The 19,083-nt window shown below is 39.7% G+C and overlaps 1 protein-coding gene across 2 annotated transcripts in view; it reads left to right on the top strand.

Annotated features, from left to right (window-relative positions):
- The window catches only part of ACVR2B (activin A receptor type 2B), a 99,998-nt gene extending 89,058 nt beyond the window's left edge, over window positions 1-10,940 (top strand). For both annotated transcript variants that reach the window (XM_021555327.4, XM_085563349.1), the window contains exons 8-11: window positions 1,924-2,038; window positions 3,662-3,800; window positions 6,168-6,298; window positions 8,890-10,940. In XM_021555327.4, the coding sequence (XP_021411002.1) occupies window positions 1,924-2,038; window positions 3,662-3,800; window positions 6,168-6,298; window positions 8,890-9,084 (580 nt within the window). In that variant the 3' untranslated portion in view covers window positions 9,085-10,940. The remainder of the gene's footprint in view (window positions 1-1,923; window positions 2,039-3,661; window positions 3,801-6,167; window positions 6,299-8,889) is intronic.
- The last annotated feature ends 8,143 nt before the right edge of the window (window positions 10,941-19,083 follow it).

Here is a 19,083-nt window from a genome sequence, read left to right as displayed (position 1 = left end):
TTATGGGAAATCTACTTGGCACGGCTTGAATTAAGTTCTTCTCCCTGGCCTGGATACATTTGCATTGTAGCTCAGACTTGCCAGTTCAGGGTGGTTTGTGAAAGGAAGGAAGGAAAGCGTGGAAAAATGGGGAAATGTATGGAAATGGGGGGGAAAATGGAATTGTAAAGGGAAATCCCTGCATCGTGTATCAAGATGTAGGAGTTAACTGTTGCATGCCTGAAGGGCACTGCAGGTTAGGAGCAGCAACACATGCTCTACAGTAATGCTGGTTTACATCTTATTTCACCTTGGAACCACATCATTCAGGCAGATTGTCTGATAATTTCTGTGTGGTCCTCATCGAGACACTGCTTTGCAAAAATCTCATGCACAATCTGGACCATCCTGAGGGCATAATCCCCTAAAGCTGAACGAGCAAAGGCGTTTATCCATGTCATTAGATGATGGCTGTTTCCTAAGCCTGTGGGGAAACTGCTATAGCATGGAAGCAGGCAGTCTCTGGGATGACAGACAGTGGGAAAGGCAGTTCTTCTGTGTGATGGAGGGGTACCAATGTTTTGGAGGCTCTGCAAAGCTGTACTGAGTCCCTAGAGCTGATGGAGGCTGGTTTCTGCTGGGGTTCACTGGCTGCATGGTGCCCTCCAACTTCACACCCACTTCCCCCATCTTAATCCTCAAGCCAGAAATGCCCATCACGCTGTGTTTAGCTTAGAGAGGATAAATCCTCTCTTCTGATATTTTAAGCTCAGAATCAGGGGCTGGGTGATTTTTGCTTGCAGTGCTTTGAGCCGATGCTCTGGCATCTGAGGCTGCAGGGAGCAGCCCCTTCTCTATGGTCCAGCAGTTTCTCTCTTCACAAAGAATTTTGACAGGTCTCTCTAGTGCAGAACAATCGTATCTGCCCTCATTAATTATTTTGTGCAGGCCTGCAATGTCCTGCAATCAGCAGGGTCACCGAGTGAATTGATGATAGGGAAGTTATAATGCTGAGCATACAGGACAATTGCCATCTGCTGTCTAAGGTCTGTAATTTAATTAGATTGCCAAACATTCCTTTTCAGATGAAAATGCAGGAAGCCCAGGGAACAGGGCTTGACTGGTTCGGCATCTCAGTGTGATTTTCCTCCAGCCCCCACCCTTCCCAGCCCCTGCAGATTTACCTGAGCTGCCCTGAAATGATCCTGCTGCATTTGAGACACAAATGTCCTCTTCAAGCACAGAGCCACCATCTCTACTGCAAATTCTTACACCTGCCTGTCAGCTGCCTGCTCTGACCCTGACAGAGTGTCTGTGTGGCCTCACCCCCTTCCCTGCTTGCTTTCCAACCCTCTGAATTCTCCAGGGAAGATCAATCCAGCAATTACAACAGAAGGCTGATAGATGACTATGGCAAAAGTCTGTTGAAGCATGTAGTCAGGGTGGAGAGAGTCTCACCAGCATCTGCTGATTTCCAGAAAGATCTAATTTTGTAGATAGGAGCAAACATCCTTACTAGGATAAAGAGTAATATACTCCCTTAACCTGCCTTAGTTTTCTTCTTGGGAATGAGAAGGGCCCAGAAGATGGGGGTCCAGAACTGGTGCTTGGAGCAAGAAATGCTGCCTTATATACAGCTTGATCTAATTAAAAGAGCCCCTTCAGATCAGATTTTACTTTGAGATTATTTCACTGTAGAGTTTGGCTGACTCTATGCTGGTCAGCTCAGGGCTGCTTGGTCGTGTTTTGGGGACAAGGGCAGTGAGGAGCAGCCGAGTTTGCAGCACTGGCCATGCTGGGACTCTGGGGAAGAAAGGAAGAAGGAAAGGAAGAAAGGAGCTGATTTAGTGGGAGCTGCTGAACCTATAGACAATGTGTGTGCTGCAGTGTGATTTAGACACACAACATGATAAACCCTTCCCTTACTTCTTGCCTTGTCCATAGGGACTTCAAGAGTAAAAATGTCTTGCTGAAGAATGACTTGACAGCTGTGCTAGCTGATTTTGGACTGGCTGTACGGTTTGAACCTGGAAAACCTCCAGGGGACACTCATGGACAGGTAATCATTACCTTTAACTTTTTTAAAAGTTGGCCCTGCCATAGCTTCTCTGGAATGGGGGGCTGGTTTGTGTAGATGCATTTAATTCACTTGGAGATATGTATTTTTTCCATAAAAACTTGTGCTTAGACATAAATTCTGGGAGCTGCTTTAATCTGGGTCAGTGGGGAGGGTGCTCAAGCTTTCTGACTGCTGTGCAGGTGAGGTCCCCCCAGCTCTGGGGTCAGGTGGCTTCCTCCTTCAAGCAGAGGGCTCATTGTCTCTTTATGGTTTCGGTATAAATATCCACAGAATCATAGAATCACAGAATACCATGATGGGAGGGACTCAAGGACCAATCTTTCTTGACCAAAGCAAGGCAAGAAAGTCCAGCTGAATCTTAAAAATGTCTAGTTATGGAGTCTGCTGCACATACCACTTATATAGGCCATAACACAAATATTAAAGCTCCTAAATATTAATACTGATACCACAATACAAATATTAATAATCCTAAAATTAGTGATTTAATTTTAAGAATTCAGCCAGGCTGGCTGCTTGGGTGACCTTTGGCACAGCTGGCTGTGCACTGTGTAAACAATATACTACAGTTTTATGGGTTCTTAATTTTCTGCCTTTGTGTTGCAGCAAGCAGCCCCTCTTTCTGCTCTCATGCCAGGACAGCAAGTCCATCATCCCCTCCTTGTGCCTCCAATGCTTCCTGAATTTCCATCTCCAATGTAGTCTTCCTTTTTTTTTTTATCTCAGAAGGAATTAACATTCTTCTGGGTTAGCCTTACTCAGTTTTCTTCATTTTCATAATTTTTTTTTACTTTTCTAGTATTTTGCACATCTTTCCATATCCTGGCTTCACTATGTCCCCACTACCTCAGCTAACAGCAAGAAGAGATGAGAATTTCCTTAAAGGAAATTATTAAAAGTGTTTCAATTCCCAAGAAAGGTTCTTTTCCCCTTGCTGTTCTGTCTACTCTCCTACATTATGAACGGTACTAAACATAACAATGGAGGCACTATAATGCCTATTCCCTCAAAACAAGGGGAGGTCTTTTCCAAACCATGGCAAGCCAGGGTTCACATTTTACTACTTCTGTGGATGCAGGAGACTTGTTTTATTTAGGGTTGTCAAACCAACACCTTTTCCTACTATTTCAGGATATATAATTTTTTCTCTTTTCTGGTTTTTTTGGTTCTGTTTTTGTTTATCCAGGGGGTTGGAGTTTTTTGTTGTTTTTTTTAGGGGGGTTTTTGAGTGAAAGAGGATTGAACTTTCAACAGTTAGTATAACCAAGCCAGACTTGACCTCAGGGTGTTCTGTGTGTCTCCAAAGGCAGCATTTCCTCATGCAGGGTGTGCTGCTGGAGCAACATGCAGCGGGATGCAGACCTGCAGTGTATGCAAGACCAGCCTTGCACTTTGGCTTCCTCTTTTATGTTGCTCATCTGGACTCAAGTGATCTTAAGGAGAATCTGTGTCAGAAGAAACAGGTCCCCTTTGCTTGTTTCTCAAGCAAGGTGCACCTTTAGCAGCAGTGGCCTCCAGGCTCATGAAACCAGCTTAACTCACCTCCAACCAGCAGAAGCTGAGGGGGCCAAATGTAACTGGAGCTGTGTTTTTGCTCTGTAGGTGGGAACAAGGAGGTACATGGCTCCTGAAGTGCTGGAGGGAGCAATCAACTTCCAACGAGACGCCTTCCTGAGAATAGACATGTATGCAATGGGACTGGTGCTGTGGGAGCTAGTCTCCAGATGTAGAGCAGTTGATGGTAAGAATAAAGATCCTCTTTTCCCTGAGGAAGGTTTTGTTTCAGTGTGGTTTAGTTGTCCAAAGAATGGATCTGTCTCTGTTTAAAAAAAAAAAAAAAATCAATGGCATATTTTTATTAAAAGCAGCTAACCTCTTTTTCCTTTTTTTTAACATAAGGTGTTACTCTCTGTATATAATAACCTTTGTAAGTACTCAAGTCTCAAAGTACTTTTTACTATGTTGGTTACCTTGCAGATTGCTGAGAAATCAGAGGGAGAAGATGATGCCTACAGGATGGGTGTTCTTTACTCTCAGCCTGCTCTGTGCTGCTCTCAGTGGCACTCCACATTTCTGTCTGTGACCAGGGCATGCCTTGGGCTCCTGAGAAGAGCCACACAGCCAGCTTGGTTATCACCTCACTTATGCAGGGCAGTGGGGTAGCCTGAATGGAAAGCAGCTTAGTGAAATAGCAGGAACATAGGGCTGGAAGGATCTTCCTGGGTCAGCAAGCCTGTTTCCCTGCTATCATAAGTCATTAGTTATTGATCTTTGACTTTTTCTGGTCAAGCTCTCTTCTCAGCAGTAGGCTAGGTTTGTTGTTTCATTTACAGCTTTGGAAGATCTCACTTTCTCCTGAAGGATCTAAAAGTATGAACTTCATGGTGTCTTCTTTATTCTCTTTTTTTTTAATCCCAAAACGATGCTGTGAAGTGGGGCATCTTTTCTGTCCAATCAGCACACCTGTCCTTTAGTGACCCTTGCCATTTGCAGGACAGAAAAGCAGTCACATGTTATTGTACCTCCAAGGCTGCTGCCTCCAGCTTTTTTCTTCTTGTATAGATATGAGATAGATATGTATAGTTCAGAGCTTGTATAGCTCTGAACTGAATATCAAGTTCATAAAACAACAGCACCTCACCTAGACTTGAAATGTTTTTGTTAGCATTGCAGTAGGACTGAGGAGCGTGATTATAATTAAAATGCCTCCCAGAAGTGTGTGGTAACAGAAGGTCTCATCTTCAGAAATGTACAGTCTAATGAGATAAAATGCTGGAGGAGCAGGGAGCTGAGAGCACAGTAGGGTAAAACAGTGGTACACAGATAATTCATGTAGGAATTGCCCTTCTCTGTTGAGGTGCCCCAAATATTCACTTTCATGTTTCCTGTCATTTTTGTGATCTCTTGCCAATTCAAGCAACTGAGATACCCCAGGTGCCACACACAGCACCACTGAGTCAGAGAGAAAACTTCCTTTTGGATGACAGGGAGTTACACTGAGCCTCATCTGCACTTCAGCTCAGAAGTGATGTTGTGTAAACAGCACATTTAGCTTGCAGGTCACCAGTGCAGCTCTTCACAGCCTGGGTTCCTCTTGGAGGAAAAGCAAAGTCACAAGTGACCCTGATTGGAGCAAGTGTTTCAGCTTGGTTTAGTGACTGTCACTGAGTAAACAAGAATAATGATAAGCCACTTTAGTGATTGTGATTTCATTCTTTAGAGTAAACATTGTGCTGTTGGTGTCACAATTCATGACCAGGTGAAGTGGTCAGCTCCTTTATTTTAGTCTGGAAAGACCCTTTTGCGGTATCTCTGCTCTGAAAACAGGTAATTTTTTGCTACTGAGAAACCGTAAGTGGTGCCATGGAACACCCTGAGAAGCCCATCAGTTAGGCTGGGCTGCTCTTCTGAGAGAGCATCTACACATTGCCAAAAGCCAAATGATGTTTCAATAAGCAGAAGTTACTGCTATCATCCAGCATCTGCACTGATACTCATAACAGTTGTCTCATTCCCGTGGCCCTGGGCAGTTCACAGCCATAACTGGTATAACTAAAGCATTCAGAAATCATTTTCTGCTTAGGAGCCAGTACTTGGGACAAAGTGCATCTGGCTCCAGTGTGTCAGGGCTGACTCAAACCTATGAACAAACCAGATCACAAAGGAAGAAAATAGAAGTGTTGTATACGCTTAACCTTGTTAGTCAGTGCTAAAATGGAATTATGCTCATGCTGAAATCTTTCTCTAGCTTATTGTGTGTTGAATTGTTGTGTTAAATTGTGGGGAGGACGAGTTGATCTGCTCTTTATATTAAAATAAATCACGGATTACCTGGCAAATTTCCTCAAGGAAATGGCGGGATCCAGAGGCCCAGCTGAGGGTTCGGATTCGTAACTCAGCGAGGTGGAAAATGCATGGCCAGACAAGCAGCAGGGACAGCAAAGACCATTGTGCAGGAGGAATGTAAATCACATTTGTCTGCAGTGACATGTGAACGTCAGGCTTTGTTGCAGTGGGTTGAGGTTGCTCCGGAGCTGCAGCTCATTCGTGCGTGGGGCTCTGCAGAGGCCATTCCTGCCCCTAACCTGATTCTCTGTGTGCACCACAGGTCCAGTGGATGAATACATGCTGCCTTTCGAAGAAGAAATAGGTCAGCACCCATCCCTTGAGGACCTGCAAGAAGTGGTGGTTCACAAGAAGATGCGCCCCGTGTTCAAGGATCACTGGCTAAAACATCCCGTACGTCCCTCCTGGTTAACAGTGGGAAATATTTTCCTTTGTGATGGGAATGAAGGATGTGGTTATGTGTTCCCAGTGTTAGGCAGAGTCAGCTCTGGGGAATGAGGGATTGCTCAACACCTTTATGTTCCCTTTTCTTTTTATCTCTCATTTTTTAGAGACTAAACAAGCTGAATAATGTGGAGTGTGTGGTGCTTTAGTAGGACTCCTTTAATATGGTGAAAGAATGGAAAATAAAGTCCTTTCATAAAGAAAAAGAAAACTATCCATACCATTGGAGACACACTCCTCAGAAGCTAGATACCATGCAAGACTTGGAGCAGTTTATGGAGGAAAAATTAATTAGATGTGAAAGCAAGCAGACAATGAAACAAAATGCAGTGTGGGTTTCCCAGAGGTAGTTCATTTCAGGCTCATGTTTTTAATAAAAGAGCTGATTTTCCTTACATCGGGAAGATAAGAGATGATGATATCTCACTGGGCTTCACTAAGAAGTCAAATGCCTCTATTTTGCCCAAACTGCTACAGATTTGGCTAGACTCAGGTGTACTAACTCATTTCCCAGAAGTTAGGGAGAGCTGTGGATTGTAAAAGAAGATGAGCGTACTACTTCAAATGAGGGTTCAAATAAAAGCTGTATTCTTCAAGCACTGTTGAATTCCGGTTTTTGGGGAATATCGAGAGAAGCGATTGCAAACAAAGCAAATGGTTTCATAGTAACTGATACAGTGCTGCCAGCTCTCACACTTTCATCATGGGAATCTTAATACTTGCTGTCTTTTAAAGCTTCAACTGTTGAACCTTGGGATTTATTTTGATATTTAAAAAAGCACTTTTGGGGCAGAATGCGACCAAGCCTTAGAAAGCACATGCTTAAAACAAACCATGAAAACACATATTTAAAGTAATTTTTGAAGCTTATCTCATGGTAATTGGCATACTGTGGAAAAAATACTTGTAGGGGTTTTTTAGAGCATTGGCTGTGTTGAATGGACCTCTCCACCCTCTGACATGGTGGTGCCCATGATGCCTTAAAGATATAGAGATAAAACAACACACTTCTGAGACAATATTAGCATAGGAGGTAATATAAAAACTCTTTGATTGGAGGCCTCCAGGGGCAGATATGGAAAAATGCCCACCCCACACAGGGCAAATACAGCTTTCTAAATTTAGCAGATTAGCATAATTAACAAGAATCCCCAATTAGAAACACAGGTGATGAGGTAATTCCCCCTCTTGGTTCAACGTCTTCTGGAGCCCCCACATTGGTAACAGCTGTACTTATATGAAAAAGTGTCTTGGGCGGGTAGCTCATCCTTGGTTTCCAAGAAAATAGGATAGGAGCCTTTGGAATTTTCTTTGTCTTTCTGCATACCAGGGTAGGAAAAGTGCTGGAGTTAGCTAGGAGCTCTATAATTGTACAACAATAGTCTACAGAGCTATGAACATGTATGAAGGAAATACAAAAGCAAAAAGCACTTTGGCATCCTGCAGGTTGTGACTTCAATCCTCATACAGGGCACCACTAGTGTTGATTCTTTGGGGTTTTTTTGTTAAGGTTGGGATTAAATTGTGAGATGGTATTTTTATTTGGATTTAGATGTTTATTAGTTTTTATTTATATTATAGTTTTGCAAGTTGTGAGTTTTATAGTATTTACTAATAAGGTAAAAAAATTGAGATGTATTTCTTTTTTATTGGGTTTCTAATGGGTAAACTGTTTAATTAAGAAATGATACTTCAATTATTTTTATTTTTAACTTAATATCTAATTACTTGTGTTTTGTAATGTTGATCTTTTTATTTAATTACAAAATATTACTTATGAAGAAGAAGGTGAAAAAGAAGGTAAAGAAGGACTAGTTTCTGTTTTAAAAGCTCTATTTTGTTTTATATGTATTATTGTATTTTAAAACTCTAAGCTTTAAGCTTATTATTATGCGATGTTATACATTTTTATTTAAACTACACACTTATAATCTTAGTTCTATTATTTAATTTTGGAAAATTTTTTATGGCTTTATGTTAAAAGCAGTGTTTTCTTAGGGAGTTAGCATTTGCTCATACAGAAAGTTTAAAATTTTCACTGACTGGGGTTCCAACAGCCTCTCCCAGGGCAGGTGACGTTGCTGAGGTGTTTTATTATGTGATGTTACACATTTTTATTTATTTAAAGTACACACTTATAATCTTAGTTCTATCATTTAATTATGGAAATTTTTTTATGGCTTTAGGTTAAATGCAGTGTTTTCTTAGGGAGTTAGCATTTGCTCATACAGAAAGTTTAAACTTTTCGGTGACTACAGAAAGTTTAAAAATTTCAGTGACTAGGATTCCAACATCCTCTTCCAGGGCAGGTGATTTTGCTGAAGGTGTTTTATTATGTGATGTTACACATTTTTACTTGAACTACGCACTTATTTAATGATGGAATTTTTTGTATGGCTTTAAGTTAAATGCAATGTTTCCTTAGGGGGCTAGCATTTATTAGTAGAGAAAGTTTCAAATTTTCGGTGCCTGGGGTTCCAACAGCCCCCCCAGGGCAGGTGACGTTGCTGAAGGTGTTTTCTCCTCGTTGCTGTCCGCAGGGCCTGGCGCAGCTCTGCGTGACCATCGAAGAGTGCTGGGACCACGACGCCGAGGCGCGGCTCTCGGCCGGCTGCGTCGAGGAGCGCATCGCGCAGATCCGCAAATCCGTCAACGGCACTACCTCGGACTGCCTCGTCTCCATCGTGACGTCCGTCACCAACGTGGACTTGCCACCCAAAGAGTCTAGTATCTGAGTCCTGGGGCCTGGTTCGCTTTTGTCTTTCCAGACTCAGAGGATTTGAAACAAACAAAAAAAAGCGACAAGGAAAAGAGTTTAAAGAAAAAAAAAAAAAAGTACAAAAAAAAATTCACAAAAATTCAACAAACCCATGAATGCAGCTGCTATTTTATCTTGACTTTTTATTATTATTGTTATTATTATTATTATTGTTATTTTTTTGGATTGGATCAATTTTACCAGCACATTGCTCTACTGTATTAAAAAAAATGGACATTTCAGCAAGCATTCAGGTGCCGACTAATGAATGCAGAAAAGGTGCAGGTACCTCAGAACCTCAACAAACTCACTTCAGTTGTTTTTATTTTATTCAGTTTTCTGGGTTTCTCTTTATCAGTTTGTCTTCTGAGCGGAGCATCTGTGACATAAAGCTTATGTGACATAAAGGAAAACCACCTACCACCTTTGAAAACGCAATGCTGCAAACTGTGGAGGAAACTTAAGACTGTTATGTAAAGAACACACCTTCCTCAAAAGCATTTTTTCCCCATGTTGGTTTTGGGTTCAGTTTCTTTTTTATTTTTTTTTTTAGTTTTTTTTTGGAAGTGAGCTTCAGAAAAAAACAGCAGATGTGTCTTTTACGGATCTAACGGGTGTCATTGTAACATGGGAAAAAAAAAAGTAACTGGGCAGAGAATGTTAATTCTTGATGGTATAATTGAAGGGGGGAGCGTAGAATAGGGGTGGGGAGAGTGACGTTGGACTTGGCAGCATTTGGGGAAACATCATTTGCTATGGAGCTACTTCTCAGGTAACCATTAGAGGAGGGAAAGGACATTTCTGGGCAGAGTATTTACGGCTGCAGCGTATGGAGAAAGCGGAGTTAAAGAGGCAGTGGTTGGAAGACAGGCACTTGTTTCTTCCTCCAGATTCTGGGGTTGGGTGGTAAAAGAACAAACCAGGACTATTAACTTTTATTTTTCATTTCCAGGTAGTAGCAGGAAGGATGCTTTCAATGTCATCAGGACAGGTGGGGAAGTGTGATTTCAGAAGCACTTTGGTAAAATACTGGAAGATGAGAAAATTTTTGCATCTCATTTTAAGTATGAATCAGTTGAGACAATTTAGCCTTCGACTGATTATCTTTCAGCCCAAGCTAACGGTGCAGACAGTGGAAAGAGGAAAAGGGTGAAAACTTGGGTATATACATTTTTTTCCTTATTAATTTGAGACTGGGGGAGTGAATGGTGGCAGCTGGCTCCTGCAGCTCCTGAGAAGCCTGAGAGCTGCCTGGCTGCAGGGAGCTGAGGCAGCTCGGCAGCAGCAGTGATTCCCACAGCACCTCTCCCACTGGTTTCTTTGACGCTGCTTTCTCCTTACTCTGTGATGAAACTCTTTCGTCTTAAAGTGGTGCATATTTGAAAATACCGTTACTCTTATTATGCCATAAACTCGCTCTAGTCAGTGAATGTTCCTAATGCTGCTGATTCAACATGAAATATTTTTTTAATTTGCAAAACATGCAATGTTTAAAAAAAGAAAAAACTTAAAAAAAAAAAAAACCAAACACAAAACATACACACACACACACGTTACGTGGCTTCCGAGGTTTAAACTGAAAAAAAAAATTAAAAACTTCATGACCACAGACCACCTCAAACCAGAAATACCTCAGAATTTTCTACTTGTATGAGTTTTATTATATATTTTGTTAGTTGTGTTGTCTTGTAGTAAGTATATTTTAATGTAAGTTGGCTTTTATGACAAGGGAGTTTTAAAAAAATTAAAAAAAGAAAAAAAGTTCCAAAATCTTTTAGGAAGTGCTACCATTTTTTTGTTGTTTTGTTTAATAAAGCACCATTGTAAATAACTGTATACAGTTGTGGAATAACTGCCTATATAAGGTACCTGGGCATTATTCACTCTTATTTGTGAAGGATGTTTCCATTCTGTGTTTTTTTTTGTTTTGTTTTTTTTTTTCCTTTGGTCTGTTTTAGTGAAATGACAGTACATCTTTTTTTTTCTTTTTCTTTTCTTTTTTAAATTTTTTCTTTTTTTTTTTTTTTTTACTTTGAATATAACATGAGTTCTGTGTCTTGCTAGACTGACAAAGTTATGTCCATTGGATGGCCAGATCTTCTAAATTTTTCTTTGTGTTAAGCCAAAATGCAGTCCTAAACTAATCACCCTGTAATGGAAATGTAAAAAGTCTGTATTATATATAAAGGAATTGGACTTCTCTCCACTGCCAAATTATCAGTGTGCACTCTTGCACAGATATAATTTATTAAGCAAACAAAACTGCTAATTGGAGAAAATATAAAAAAAAAAATTGAAATATATTTCTTGAAAAGTATAGCTTTAAAACCTAGAGGTCACAAATGAGGACATGGTCCTTTATCTTGAAGAGACATTAAGAGAATTGCCTTAATTTGTCTATCTGAATAAAGTCTTAACCTATTCTTTCAAGTTACTGAATGTATATTGCGTATTAGTGTGTACACACATGTAACTGTGTTTCCGTGCGTAGGTTTGAAAGTTTCTGTTTCTTGATGTGCTTCTGTTGAGAAAACCTTGACAAAACCAGACAGAATGATACCATTTTGACCCAGCCAATGTCCCTGGTGGCCATTGGCACCTTTGGGCCTGATGCTGCAACGTACCTATGCTTAGCATTGAGGGTGTAGGTAGCTCTTCTGGTGTCATGACATTAGGCACTCACTTAATGTTAAGTGTGGTTGTAAATGTTTGCAGGATCAGTATTTTTCATGTTTAATACATTTCTGCACTGAGATTTATATGAAAATGTGACTATGTCTTAGAAGTGAAGTGATGTAAGGGTTGGGGTGGAGCGTAGAGCAGTTAATTTAAGACTGAGTGAATACTTGTTTCGAGGTGGGCTCACTCCCTTTTCCCAGGGAATGGGAGCCAGTTCCTATTGCTGCAGAAAGAAAAAAAGCTGTACTGTCTTTGAACTGTTAATATCTGTTTGCTCTTCTGGATTTTTTTCCTTCAGCATTACGTATTATAGCTAAAACAGGCTCATTACAGCAGTTGCTTTTTTATCCTGATTTCTTTAAGAAGCTTTAAAGTATTTATTGAAAGTGCCATATTATTTTAATAGCCTATTAAACAGTGTCTGAAATCTTCTCTTTTGAGAAAGCATAAACACAAATTCTCACATGTAGCTTATCTTACTGCGGGGAACTGCACGACCATACAAACCTTGACCGAATGTTGATTGTAAAGTGTTACATCTTCCTGGTGTAATGGTTCCTTATAGATCATCTTGTCAGCAGGACTCAGAAACTGATTGGAAAAAGAATTTCCAAATTGGGTGTGTGCTGGGTAACAAGTTTTATATGTATGTAGGTACGTGTGTCTTGCTATTGCAGCATAGAAGGAAATCCTGATCTTATAATGTGTACCAATTTGGATAAAGCTGTTTTTTAAACTGGTATTTATTTATTTTGTTAACAAAGACAAGCTCTGATTAACTTGATGGTCTTTCAACAGTTGAGCTGTCAAGCAAGTAGTTTCCTCACCTCTAATCCATTTGAACTCTCATTGACAACATGATTTTAGTTCTGTTTGGTACTGCAGAGGCTTTTCCAAGTCAGGAATTGGGCACATCCATAGGTGTAGATGTCATAAGCAACTGCAGCTCTTTTCCTTTTAACACTCCCTTGAATAAGACGGTGACAACACCTCTTACATTGCTTCCCAAGCACTGAATTTCACTTCCCATTCAGACTTAGAGGAAGCAGCTGTTCAAAAATTTGTCTGGAGAATTTAATTGGTCACCTCCCTCTCTCATATGGAAGTTCTTAGGTGAATATTAACACTGAATATCCTGAGTAAAAATTCTCCTTGACTTTAGGAGCCAGGATTCCACATCCCTCTGGTGGAACTCCCTTTTATGTATTTATTGAACTGGCTGGACTGGTTTTCTAGGTGCAGAAAATTTGACTTCACGTTTTTAAACTGGAAATACCACAGGAACTAAAACTGGGGTGTTTTTTTGAGGTGGTAGAGCTGTGACTTGCTGATGAAACTGCATTAATACAGCAAGGCTGGAAATTGTATATGACTTATATTGAAATATACATGCATTTTATAAGAGGTGGCTATAAACCAGCCTAACTATCAATTAAGTAATACCAGGCCTATTCATTAAGGATTTTAGCTGGTTCTGATCATTAAGAAATCTCTATTTAAGACAAAAATAACCCACTTTCTATTCTTCAACTGAAATTCTCTTTATGTGCTAGACAGTTACACCTATGGAAGTGCAGAGGTCTTTGTTTTGAAGAGAAGGTCTGTGTGTGCCCCCCAGCAACTCCCCTGTGTTTTCCTTGGGTCTCCTGACTCCCTGCTGTTCCCACTTGAAGTCAGTGGTTTCAGTGGAAGCAGACATTTCCAGGCTGGCTGGGTCAGGCCTGGCTGTTAGGAATCCTGATTCCCCCTTAACATCGCAGCACTGAAACGTTTTATTCCTCTTGTACCACTTCCTAGGCAGAGTGTCAAAGCTTGCCCTGCTTTGCAGGGAAAAGGTCTAGTTTCACTTAGCATGGAAGGAACTCGTAGTGCAGAGGAAGGTGCTGGGTGATAAAATGAGACAGTGCTGTTGTTGCAGTCCTCTTCAAGCCACACTCCTCTTGGGAAGTTGCTAAGCAGGAAGCGTCCCACAAACTTTTGTCACTTTTACATACAGGATATTGTTTGGTAACATTGTAAATAAAATAGACTATATAATAGAGGAAAATAAGGACATTTTGACTTTTTTACTTTTGGAAATATATATATATATTTTAGTTACATATACAAACAAAAATTCTACATTGTGTGAGAATTCTTTTATACCACAAATTATTTTTGTAATGTCTAATATGTTTCTGCAGGGAAAAGGGAGAAAGGTCTGTGTATGCACAGCAAATAAATACAGAAATATATATATAATGTTTAAATTAAGTGTGCACTACATCAAAGTCTAGAGGATAGAACAAGTGTAGCCTGAAAACAGTTTGAGGAGCAAGTTGGATGTACTTGGACATGCTTTGAGGACAGCACTGAGTATATGTTTAGGTTATCTTGCATGCCACATCCCTTCTGCTAAAGATGCTTATTGCTTTTGTATAGCCATCTTCAGTTAACCTGGGAGGAATTTTTCACGTGTTCATGCGAGTAGCCATGTGTGGGCAGTGTGTCTTTTGGCATATGCTGTGGTGCTGCAGTGAGTTGTGAAGTCAGGGTGTTAAGAATTTACCGAGGCCAAATAGCCAGGCTGATCTTGCTCGCTGCCGTATCCGCTCACAGCAGCTGTGTCTGCTGCACTGACAATATGATCTGTAAGGAGCTGTTGCCAGTGGAATCCTGATAAAACCAGTTCCTAGAAATTCCTTCTCTCTGAAGTGACACGACTAATCAGGCTTCACCAGAACACACAGCTATGTCCTCTGTGTTCCCAAAATCAGATTTAATAGTCTGTGTCGGAGGCACTAAAGAAAAAGAGCACTGTCATGTCCAAAGTCCTGCTAAGAGAAAGAACTTCCCAAATCTGTGTAAGCAATCCAAGGTATTCTAAAAGTATTAAAGAAAAGAATTGGGGGGGGGGAGGTGTAACCTAATTTTCAATTGTACTTAAAATTCACTGCAGTCTTTTTAGTCCTCTCAGACATGATAGTACAGAGTCAGTGGGTGAGAGGTACTGAAAAAAGCTTTAAACCAAACAACACATGGCACTGCCTTGGAGCTGGTTTGACAGTGTGCCTTTTGCAATTAGTGCTCACTAATTCAAGCAGACTCCTGCAATTACCGAGTCCCTCAGCTGTGTTCGGGTGAAGTCCTAGCCCTGTGGAAACCAGGAGGAGAGTTTCCATCCAATCCTGTGTGACCACAAGAGTGTGTGTGTTTCCTGGAACACTTTCTAAGCACACCTGGTCCCTTATTTACATGGGACTTCCTTTTTTATGACTCGTTTTAGGGTGACACTCAGTTCCCTGACTGAAGTAGTAGCCTATGGAATGAGCAGCAATGCTTTTTGTCAGGACACTTCCACAGAAAGAGATCATACTTGTGTTATGTCCATCCAGATGTTCTGAAATGTAATGCTATTCTGTTGTGCCTTTATTTTTCCATGTAAAAGCAACTGCTGTAAGCTTTCTTTTTCTTTTACTAGTTTTATTTTTTTATCTCTGTCTGAAAAAAACCACACTTTTCATTGCCCAGCTGTCATTTCTGGATGCAGTCTGTGATCCAGGTATTTCAAGAACCAATTACCTCAAACCTCATGTTAAACAGTGTTGCTATCTGGATTCGCCTTGATACTACAATATTGTAACATACACAAACAGGAACCTTGCTCTATATAGGTGTTTATATGTATGTATCATATACATATATACATGTATATATATGATACATATATGTAAATGGAAAGTGATCCCCAAGGACTGAAGGAAAAAAACAAAACTTATTTTGTATTCCAACACTGAAACCAAAAGGGCTTTTCTGAAGCTCTATAATGGCATTGTGCTGGGTCTCTACAAAGAAAAAGTGTTTTCTAAAAGGTGCTTCCTTTATTAGCCTTTTATTTCAGTATTTTAATGGGGCAGATGATATGACTAAAACACCACTTCTGCAATTTTTTGGCCCATTTTGAAACAGAAGTCTTAGTCTTTCCAGTTGTTAAAATAAACAAAAACTCAGTTTATAACATTCCAATAAGGTTGGTATTGCAAAACAAACATGTTCTAGTAAAATTCCATAGCTTCTGTTTTTGTGAAAAGGAAGGCCATATTTCACTCAATATTCCAGTGTTTTGAGGAACTGAAGTTTAACCAGTAACCATCCTAGTCAATTAAAATCCTAATTCAGTAGTCACTGCCATCTCTGCATTGCCACATGTGTTAAAACACCAAAATAAATTCCAAAAAACAATCAAGACCAAAAATCTAGCCATGACAGAAGAGGAGGGGATCGGAGCATCTCATAGCTTTGGAAAGTGGACTTAGCAACTTTATGGATAGCAAAAAATCTGTTGGCAAGACTGAAAACTTTTCTGGCCCTTTCCTTTTCCAAATACCTACTCCCAAGAACCAACTTATAAAATCAGACTTTCACCTACAGCAACTTCTTAATGGTACTTTGCTGAAGAGAATTATGTTCAGGCTATATTTTGGGGGGAAAAATAAAAGTGGGACCATTTTTAAAATTACCATTTTATTTTATGTGTTGCCTTCCCAAATGTCTGTTTTTTTAAAAAAATGTATCCATGTAGTTGCTGCAACATTAGTCTGTATTTTACTTGGACATCATTGTAGCTTTCCTGTAGCTTTCCAAATACTAATGAATTTACCATTGCTAGTAATTCATTTAATTACTGGTAATGAATGGATAGTAATTAATTTACGATTACTAAAGGAAGAGAACACGATATTCCCTTTCCTCATATTTTTTTTTTCCTCAACTGCCTAATGTTTCTATGGCTATTGATGATTATTATCTCTGGTAAATCAAAGTACTCAAATCTCCCAGGAGGTGATATTTTGCAATGCTGCTGGCCTTCCAATGGAATAACTATGATGCAAAAATCAATCTCGTAGTGGGTGAGGATTGAAGGAGGTGGTTACTGCAAACTAAGTAACATTTTTGGCCTCAATTCTATGCCATAAGCCTGCACAATGCCATTGTCAATCTGTTCAAACTATCTGCTTATGAATTCTGCATGATCCTCATGATAGAGTTGAAAGCCTGATCTTTCACCTGTTAATATTTTCACATTCGTCCTTAAGTTTGACAAATTTTGTACTGTAAAGTTGACATAAGTACAGTTTGATGTCAATTCTTGTGGAAAGAGCTTTCTGCATGTAACATTAGATGCATACAGTTAAACAACACAGCATAGTACAAAAACTCACAAGAAAATGTTTTGGCACCAGCAGGAAGAAATCTCACCCTAACCATTTGTCATTTTATAACCATCCTATTGTAAGTTTTACCAGCTACTTCTAAATTTGTGCTTTATTTAAAGAGAAAAGAAAATCCTAAGACTTGTCTAGCGTAGTGAAATATGTGTATATCAGTTTTAGGATAAATAGCTAAGTCTTATTACGCTGTGTTACTTAACTTGTATATATAGAGTATACATAAGAGTTTGCAGTAACCTGTTTCTCCAGGATTTCCAGTTGGAATGGATTTAAACTCAAACTATGAGATTAAATGATTTAGAAGATTGCAGAATAGGCTGAGTGTAAATTACAGGAAGCTCTATCAGATGGTGAAATAATTTTTAAAGAGTCTTTTGGTCCTTGGCTCAAATTCACTAAGTACTGTTTGTATACCAAGATATGTGAAATGTAAATGTTGTAGGTTATATTTCACTCTTGTAGCTATAAAAATGTAGAACAGAGATAGCTTGTACTACTGAGTTAACAAAAGTTATACTAAAGTATCCTGTTAAAGAAAAAAGTATAGAGAGTTAAGCTCGTTGCTGTAACCCCTTTTGGATTGAAGTGTGCTGATTTTTATATATGTACATTTTATATATATATATTCTGCAGAAGTATACATATATAAAATGTGTGTATAAAATGGCCTAATGCAGACATCCATTGTATTGCAGTTATGAAATGAAGACATTTTGGAAAGAACATTGTATCATAGTTCATGAATTTGCAGTGGATCTTTGTTCCTTTTTACTGTGGTATTTTAGAAAGAGTCTCAAGTTTGAAATTAGATCTGCCAAGTTGGAGTTTTGCTGCTTCAGCTTTGCACTGGGTGTCCGAATAAACCAGTATGAATGTAGTATTTGCCCTGTGTGAAGCAGCTACACCCCAACAAATAGGAGGAAAAAAAACCTAGAAAGAACTATTTCAAGTTTATCTTTTTGTATATGAAAATAAACAGTAAATTACAAATAACTGTTTCCCTCGTTGGTGTGACATTAAAACTCATTGTTATTTTATTGTCTTTGGCATCTAGCTGGAGGATTTCCTTCTGTGTAGTTGAGTGTTTTTAGTGTTTCAATGGTATTTCTGCTACCTAAAATCCCTAAAAAGTCCCTGCAGAGGCATTGCTGAGGCCTGCCTCTACCACCCATCACTTATAAACAGTTCCAAAGAGAAGTGGGAGTTATCTCAAATTCACAGAATCATAGCATGGTTTGGGTTGGAAGAGACTTTAAAGATCATCCAGTTCCAACTCCCCTGCTAAGGGGCACCTTCCACTAGACCAGGTTGCTCAAAGCCCCATCCAATCTGACCTTGAACACCTCCAGAGATGACATCCATAACATCTCTGGGCAACCTCTGTCCTATTATTATTATTATTATTATTAGTAGTAGTAGTAGTAGTAGTATTTAGTTTCCCTTTTGAGTGTGTTGCCTCTTGTAACACTGTGGTGACGCTCCTTATCACTCCTAGCAAAGACCTGTTCACACAGGGCAATATGTGCATGTGAAGCTGTATCATGACAGTCCAGCAATGTAGCTGCAACTGCCAGAAGCAAAGGCATGGGAACTTAACCAAGAAAAAAAAAAAAAAAAAAAAAAAAAAAAAAAAAAAAAAAAAAGCCTGAGTTCCCTGTACTCATAGCACCACACTGAGGTCTGTAATCCCCACATGAGGTATGATGATGCCCTCAGCCACACTGAAGCATGGCCAGACCTGTCCAGGAAAGCTGCCTGCAGTTAAGTGATGATGTGACCATGAAATCCTTATTTTCTGGTGTTTTCCATTGCTAAACTGATCCTTTTTGTTTTCAGAAAAACATTGCCTCTGGCTTGGTGCTGGGTTGAAAATGCGTAGTTTGGATGGATATGAAGCAAATATGAACATTATCAGACATTTGGGAAGGAAAAATGGCAATCAGGCTGGTGGTTTTCTTGAATAGAAGCCCAATGTAACATCACCCTATATTGACTAAAGCCAACCCCATAGCACAATCTTCCTGTTTAGTGAGGAGAGATCTTCCGGTGACCTTCCAGTTCCTAAAGGGGACTTGTAAGGAAGATGA

This window comes from Lonchura striata, chromosome 2 (assembly GCF_050655825.1).
Source record: "Lonchura striata isolate lonStrDom1 chromosome 2, ASM5065582v1, whole genome shotgun sequence".
NCBI lineage: Eukaryota > Metazoa > Chordata > Aves > Passeriformes > Estrildidae > Lonchura > Lonchura striata.
The sequence above is the reverse complement of the archived record's forward strand: the minus strand, read 5'-3'. Positions and strand labels throughout refer to the sequence as shown.